Source organism: Phaethon lepturus, unplaced genomic scaffold (genome assembly GCF_000687285.1).
Source record: "Phaethon lepturus isolate BGI_N335 unplaced genomic scaffold, ASM68728v1 scaffold24433, whole genome shotgun sequence".
Classification (NCBI taxonomy): Eukaryota; Metazoa; Chordata; class Aves; order Phaethontiformes; family Phaethontidae; genus Phaethon; species Phaethon lepturus.
The window spans coordinates 2,295-10,696 of record NW_010531521.1 but is presented as its reverse complement, the minus strand read 5'-3'; the positions used below and the strand labels follow the sequence as shown (position 1 = coordinate 10,696).

At 42.6% G+C, this 8,402-nt stretch overlaps 1 protein-coding gene across 1 annotated transcript in view; it reads right to left on the bottom strand.

The window, feature by feature from the left end:
- FBXO40 (F-box protein 40) overlaps nt 1-6,777 on the bottom strand; it is a gene marked incomplete at its 5' end in the record, with an annotated part of 11,929 nt that extends 5,152 nt beyond the window's left edge. The window contains 2 exon segments of the mRNA XM_010284597.1: nt 6,691-6,729; nt 6,731-6,777. Coding sequence (XP_010282899.1) covers nt 6,691-6,729; nt 6,731-6,777 — 86 coding nt within the window.
- Between the last annotated feature and the right edge of the window lie 1,625 nt (nt 6,778-8,402).

The window sequence follows — 8,402 nt, the reverse complement described above, 5'->3', positions numbered from 1 at the left end:
CGAGTAGATAGGAAGGAGGAGAAGAGGGCAAGTATGGTTTACCTCATCCTCAGCTCAGCACCACAGTGTGCAGTTAAGGGCAGAACGGGAGTGACAAAGGTCTAACCTCAACAGAGCATTTATCTTCCTGTGATGGAGCAGGGGAGAGGTCAGCTCTGAATATGCCTTTTACAGGGTGCCTCTCTGAGAAAGAATCCATTTTTGTTCCTTTTGGATCTATTTTAGAGCATGATCCTACAAAAAACAATCAATCACCACTGCTCTACTTTTTCAGTTCATCCTACGTACTTCTGACAAGTCAGTGTCAAACACCACCCAGAACTGAATATGTGATCCTGAGTTGATCATATTTTAGATTCAGTTTATGAAGGTGTTAGTGACACCACAATGGGACAGAAAATAGGGGAAAAGGTCCCAGGCAGCAAGTAATAAACAATACCAGTTTCTGTTTCATAAATTCAGCTGTCACCAGGCAGCTCCATGAATTTAATATTTTGCAACCAACAGACTGGATTAAAAAAACAAGTTGAGGATGCCAAAACAAATGTTTCAGAAATTTCAACTGACTTTATTATATAAACAGGCTAAATGTTTTCTTAAGGAAGACTTCATTTCAGTTCTCACATTTCCATATTAATGTGTTTCAAAAAATATATATAAATTTTTCCTCTTCTCCCCTTAAAAACCTTTGATATAAAAAGGACATACAATTTTCCTGAGGTTCAACAATAAAAAACAGAAGTACAAAAAGCTTATATAAAAATTAATCACTACCAGATTACGAGCTGTGTCAGAATGAACCACTGATCTGCTTTGCTTTCATTATGTTTTGTTACTTCCCAGTAAGTCAATTATATCAGTTTAATTAATGCACTTATGAGGCCTGCTTCCAAAATTTCACAGTTGCCCTTGCTCATAATATCTCTAGTCTTGCAATAATTCTCAGCAATAGCTGTTACCCTAAAGACGGGAAGACAGAAACACAGGGTCCAACAGCAAGTAAATGGAGATGGTGATTAGCCTGAGGCATGCCTTCTGTTCCAAAAAATCTAAGAACATAAGAAATGACATTCTGGGTCAGACTAGTGGTCCACCCAGCCCAGCAGTCTTCTTCAACAATGTCCATAAGAAATGCCATTTAGGAGGAACATGTAGGACCTCCCGTGGCCCTTTCCCCTCATGCACAGTTGTTGGATTAGAGAACTAGAGGCTGCTCAGTCACTACTTGGAGCTACTTCCCTGGTTACTTTTAACTAGTATCAGTAACTTGGCACAAAGAAGAGCTGCTGTATGCAGAAAAGTCCAGACTTTCTGCTCCTTGCTGTAGAGGCTGCATCCCAGCTTGGTTCAGTCTGCTGCAGATATTTGTGGAAGGGAAAAAGCTAATCATAAGGAGGAGCTGTAGTTCTGTTTCCAAACAGGACCCAGGGTGCTTTTTGTTTTTGGTGAAAATAAGAAAAAGACTTTTGACAAGCCTTCCCACCACACTTCCTATGCAGTGGGAACTACCATAACCCCAGCAGACTCTCATTTGGCTCTTGGACAAAATATACATTATTAGTAAAATAATTTAGACTTTGTTTTTTTCCCTAAGGTTAAAGAAAATACAGTACTGTCATTTACCTGGATGTGAGTGCTTTTGCAACCCCAGGCTTAAGTGACCTAGCCCTGAGGAGAGCTGTGCTGCAGTGGAAGTAGGCTCAGGCTCAAGGGGAATTGATGCTACGTGAAGCTGCTTCCCCTCTTTTTTTGAAGGCACTGTTTTAACTTCTTGTCTTCTTTCATCTGGGCAATGAAAGTCATGAACAACGCAGGAGAAGGAAAGATGACTGGGAAAGGTTCCTGCAGTCACCAAAGACCATGCACTTGTATTTGAATTTGATGTGCATTAATTGCTCGACACATCTTTGTTCCATTCATTGCAACTTCCAACACTGACCAATACCTGTTCACATCTCTTAGTGAATCCCATTCCTCCTCGGTCCTGCAGAGTAAATGAACAAGTCCTCTGTCGTCCATCTACCTAGGGACAAACTTACACTCTGAAGTATAAGGCTCAAGTGCCTTCACCTTTGTTTGCATGGAAAAGGCTTGAGACAGCAATGCAGAAAAATAATATTTTGTGACTATCCATTGCAACATTCCCTGTCTTGTCTTGGGAAGCACTGGCTTCTGCACAGAGGTGACACCAGGGTGCTGGCCAGGGTGGCCCCAGCCACATCCAGCCCTTAAATACATGTGGTTTGGGGTGGCATCTGTCCTGCTTTAGGCTGTTCAGTTACATCTACTTTTATGCAGCTCAGAGAAGCAGGAGATACAGACGGATTTATTTCACATTGGCAGCATCCTTGCTGCTCTCATTCTTGTAGCATTTTGCTGCAAATATAATCTCTAAAAATAGTCCCAGCCATGACTTGCATAAGGTCAGAGGAAGGCTGGGTACATTACACCGCAATAAAAACATGAATGTGTGAACAATACTTTCCACTGCAAAACCAACTCTCAGAGAGAAATAATTGATAAATAAAAATACAACTGAGGCACAGGCCTTAGAGTTCTCCAAAAACACAAAAGGGGCTGATTGCAAAGTTTCTGGAGAGGAGCCTGCTTTCACACCGTTGTATGCTGAAATGAACTCCCATCTGAATCGGGTGTAGAGGAACAAAACACATGCTTTGTTTATCAGAAGTGACCATATTAGAGCATTCAAATCCAGAATAAGTCTTCATCATTATTCAGATCTGCCATTTTTAGTTGAATTTACCTCATCTCTAACTTGTATATGTTGTTCTGTCAGACAAATAATTTCTACACCTCTCGTCTCATTGTCAGATCTGTCAAGCTGGAGGACAGGAAGAAGGGAGAGAAAACTTTTCTGATAATTGTCAGGGTTTGAATGCTGCTTCTATTCTGACATGCCGGTAATCCGGAGCTCTGTATTTTAACTGATGGTCTAGTTAGCTCTCTGGTTTAGTTGATGGCATTATTGTCAGTACACAAACTACAACTTTCAAAACCCTGAGCAGAAATTTTACAAATCCTTGCCTCAGTGAGTTTGATACATAACATCCAGAGGCAGGTGACACACAGCTATGCCAGGTGATGAAACGTTTCTCTAAACCTGTACACTTCTTGTTTCCCTGCAACTTGCAAAATTTCCTAAAAGCTGGGTTAGAAAAAAAAAATCAAACCAGAAATGCTTTCTTGAATCATGTTCAAGCTACTGTGGAAAGAAAGGATGCAAATTATAGTCCACAGTCTGTCCACATTGGTAAATCTTTATTTTTAGACCATCATGACAGTAAATCAAGTAAGGTTTAAAAATACACAGCTGCTATTTTAACTGCAGATATGTGTGTGTCTGGAGCAGATCTGTTCAATGACAATAACTTACAGTTTATAAACCAATTACAATTTATTTTTAGTAAATATATATTTATTCAGTTGTAGTCAATGAGCCAAAACAATACAACTGTTTTCTTATTTGGTGTTTGCTATATGTGACTGATCATATGACATACTAAGGTTATACATCATATCTGACCTCTTCTCACGGAATGAAGGGATGCCTCCCATTTTAAAGAACCATCAAAAAAGGCCACCACAAACCCCAGATAGTTACCTTAAAGAGTGCCTCTGAGATGAGATTGCAAACGAACATAAAACAATCTTTCTAAGATTTACAACGTGATAAGGAGTACTTAAAAAAACCTCAGGAAAGTTTGCATCTAAATGCTGGAGTCAAGAATGTTAAAGTTATATATAATGTTGCAACAGAAAAATATTTTCAAGGAACTTGAATACTTTCAGAGGTGTACAGGGCAGATAGGAGACATTCTCTATTTCTTTTAATCCTTGTTACCCCGTATGTGCTGTTTATATTATTTTTATCATAATACTTAAATCCTGAGGTGAATACAGAGTTGTTAATTTCCTCACAGGGTTTTTCAATATATTTATTATCTTAGTATCTGAGAGGATTCACAACCAATAATGAATTTATCTTTGCAGTACTAGAGGTGCACTTGAGGTTAAAAGATACTATTACTTCTATTTGGCAGATGTAGAATTAAAGTATAGAAAGATGAAAATAAATAGAATTAAATATAATATTTTATATAAATAAATATATACACACCAAGTATGGAGATGCTCACGTTCTGATGTTTCACTTGCAGTTGCAAGTCTCCTCCTCAAAAACTCTGGCAGAGCCAGCTGTAGCATCACATTTTCTAGGAGAGCATCTAAGTCTCCTTAAACTAGAGACTTTTTTCTCTTTTTGTGCAGCACTCTTCCTTAATCACTACATACTTAACAACCTCAGCAAGAAATCAGGCTTGGGTTTCCTTTTGCTACACAGATATCTTTATTTCTTGGAGCTGATGAAGAAAACACTGTGCCATTGGAAACCATACCGTACCGCATTTGTGCATGATTCTCAGGAGCATAATTTTTCTAAAGTCCTGTCTTTCAAAACAAAATAGAAAGCAAACACAAGAATGCCACCACCTGGAATCACAGTGACCCTTAAGTGAGTCAAGCCCCACATCTCGACACCCACAGCAGGGACAGCTACAGCTTCAGTGACTGCCTTGGCATTAGGTGTAGTGGGTCACTGTCCTTCGTGGCACACCTGCTCGGCAATTGCCATTCAGACTGATCTTGCACATAGGTGTTGCCAGCCGAGCTTTAAATGAGTCAGGCAGTGACTATGGTACAGCCCAGGGTAGGTGGAAATGGAGAATAAAAGGCATGGATGAAGTCTTCATCAATGACACTAATAAATTTCTAGCAAGTGTGTGCAAGACACAGCTTCTCTGAGGCTCAGACCTTGAACAAGTCCACACGGGTTTTACAGGGGCACTTTGATTCCAGGACAATCCTTATGGTGAACCTCAAATCCCCAGTATATGACACGCAGAGTGAAAAGGTTTTCTGCGAGGCAACTGACCTGTTAGATAAGCCCAAAGACGGAAGGATGAGGCTGTGACAATTAGGGAGCTCCTCCCTGTATTTTCTAGCTGGGGATCAGCTGATTGAGCCTGTGGTGTTTCATGGCAATAACCACTGCTTCAGAGTTACTGAACAGGTTGGAATTGCTTTATACTGAAAAAAAAAAAGCTTTAAAATGACAGGGACAGAGTAGGTCCATGGTACAGTACATCAGTCAGGCATATTCTTTGCTTTTCTTTCAGAGCATGGATGCTGCTCAGGTTCCTACAGCAGCACATCAGCTTTTCTTCAGCTACCTAAACCCGGCATGCCGGACTGTGGAGCTCAAGAGAAGCTGTCGCACCATCAGGCCTCCCCCTCGCCTGGTAAATCTTTGCTGCATGCATGCAGTAAAGAGCTGCCAAAACTTGCTAGTGCAATTTCTGTCCAGTGAAATGCACTGGTGCTGCTACAGGAGGAGTAGGGAAGAGTTCAGAGCAGAGAGGCACAGGTAACACAGGGCACTGCTGGTGGAAACCCCACACTGCACTCCCCGCTGTGGGACCTGGATCAGCAATATTTCTTGCTACTCCCTACCTGGTGCAACGTAGCCATAACTTACTTGAGACAAACCCACCCCAAAATTCCAGGTGCTGACGTGGTTCCCCGGGGCTGGCGGTACGGTGCAGGGCAGCCCGGCAGCAGAGTCTTATGCTGGGCATGTTGGAGAGTCATGGGGGGGACAGGCAGGACAGGGGGAAGGGGGAGGCTGTGGCATGGGGCTGCTCTGCTGCTCCTCGTGCATGTTAGGGGTCCCTGTGCTCTCCTTGGTAGAGACACAGTCAGACAAACTCTCACTTCGCATTGGTAACTAGGAAAAGGGTTTGGTTTTGCTTTGAGTTCAGCAAGTGCTTTAAAACAACAGGTTCCAGTTTAGTTGCAGTTTGAGAAAAAAAAAAAAAAAAAGGTCCCAACTGTGTTTTTTAATTTGGGCTCCAGTTCTAATTTATGCTCTGGTAACAATCTCATTAACATACTTTTCTGAAAACTTCTTGAGATGAAGAAGTGAATCGTTTTAACCAAAAGAAGAGAAACCCAGCCCAAGGCAATAGAGAATTTCAGAGCTATTGGTCAACCTCTAAGTCATAAAAACAAAAGAGAAAAGATTCCTGAATAAAAATCGCTACGCAGCCACAACTCTAAATGGTGCAGTAGTACCTCTAACACTTGTGATTCTTACTTCATCATCTTATTATTCAGTCTGGTCTACAAACACACAGTTTGCAGTCTGAATCTACAAAACTCACTGGATTTTAAGTCTTAGCATTTTTGCCAGAAGATTGCTCTTACCTCTCCTCTGACCCTTACTGTATCTTCTTCTCTTATTTCTCTCAGAGTTTCTTGAAAATAACAGAAATTGAATTTTGATTTATCATCTGTCCTGCTACTGAAGCTCCCATCTTAGAATCAGCTGCTTAGTTTTTTAAAACCCCAGATACAGTGCTGCAAACTATGCCTAATCCACTGAATATATTACGGAGGGGATTTTTTTAGAGTAGTAGGTCACAGAAACTTTCACAGTTACCGGCTGCCTGTTTTAGGGTGTCATTTAAGACATCTTCTGTCTGCTTATTCTACTCCATCTTAATTGCTAAGGCTGTTTTGAAGACATCTTGATGTTTATAGTTCGATACAGTAACCATTGCATTGCATAACGTTTGACCAATAAATACTCCAACTCTATTTACAAAGCCTTACCTTAATCATAGAGTCCCTGTGAGTGTACCAAGCACTTGCTCTCCTGGTTGTGCTCAGCTGGGTTGAACTGAGGTTGGTAAGGGAGAACTGCCAGCAAAGAAAGAAGAGAGAATGGGAGGACACAGAGCAAGCCCAGACAGAAACATCAAGTAGTTTTGGGTTGTTAAAAATAAAACCCATGCATGTGACCGTGTAGCTCAGCTTACAGAGCAATCTCTTCCACTGTATTTGTTAACACTGTCACTTCTGGAGTGAGCGCTCACAGGGAAGACGTGAGAGGCAGAACCAGTAATACTCCGTGCCCCCTGCATCAGAGGAAAAGATCAAAACCCTTCTCGGAGCCCTGTATCAGCTCCCTGCCACTCTCTGGTGGAGGTCTGCCCTTTACAACTTAACTCCCCTTGGTGCCCACAGCAGTCTGTGGTTTCTGCTGTTGGAACTGTCACTGTGCCCCGGGCTCCCATCGTCACCAGCTCTAGCAGCTGATGCAGACGCCAATGGTGGGTTTCTGATCTGTCTGGGCAAGGGTGGGCAGAAAGAGAGCAGGGATGGCCCAGAGCTGAGCAGCTGGGCAGATCTGCCTGCCCACCTCCCAGGGACCCCCAGGAGACTCCCCAGCTCCAGCCTCTCCACTGCACAGTGCAAGGGTCCCACCAGCCACTGGGAGGAAGTCTGAAGGGTGCAGCTCCCCCAGTGCCACCCTTCCTCAGCCAAACCTGAGGAAGCAAAGGGAGGGCAGTCAGGTTTTAATGTCAGCATGGACCCATTAAAGCATTTAATGGTGAGTTTCGTGAGTTCATGGTGAGCATTTCATACTCATGGCGAATACAGACATACGGGTATTACTACAGGTCAGTGAGGTTCAGGGGTGCAGACGGGGCAGGCACTGCTTCTCCCTGGTGGGTGCTCACCCCATCTGGCTGCAAAGACACCTCTTTGTGACCTCAGTGACCCTGCTGCTGTACGTGACCACTTTTCCTCACCTGAGAAACATGGGACAACGTCTTTTGGCTGTGGTGGTGGTGGCTCTGAGATCCTAAGTCACAATGAACTTGTTGCTTTGCCTTATCTTTCTCTTCCCCTTATCTGCGAGTCCCCGGTGACTCTCATTGTTTGAAACAGTGCAGGCAACTGTGTTTTCATTTTTAGGGTTGAACAAAACGTCAGTAGGTGACAACCAAGGCTTGCTGGTGCCAATCGTAACTTAGTAGTGCTAAATATGGTTAGCAGTCTGGCTCCATGGCCTTTTTTAGAAAGAGCTGTATTGTCGTGATACCATTTTCTGTCATCCCATTGCACTGGGGAAAACAGGGGCCAGTGGTAATATGCCTAAACCTGAATTTCACCCAATCACAACATGATCTGTTTACCCTGTCTACTTCCACCCCCCCACCCCCACCCCCAGTTCAGGGTTATTCTTCAGCCTTCAATGTTGTCATCATCTTTTTAGGCTGTTTAAAAACATGCTGCTTGTGTGCCTCACTTTTATACGAAGCAAAAAATTCTTCTCAAAATTCTGTATTACTGGTTTAGGAATAAACTCCTTCCAGCTGAATTAACCCAGATTACTAAAATACTTTGGGCTTCAGAAGTAGCTGCTGTCAGAAATGAAGCTACGTTCTATCTTAATTTTACCGGCACCTGACATCAGCCTGATTTTAGATCTCTGTGTTTCCAGATAGTCTGAAATCTGGTGGCACTTTTTACTGCTT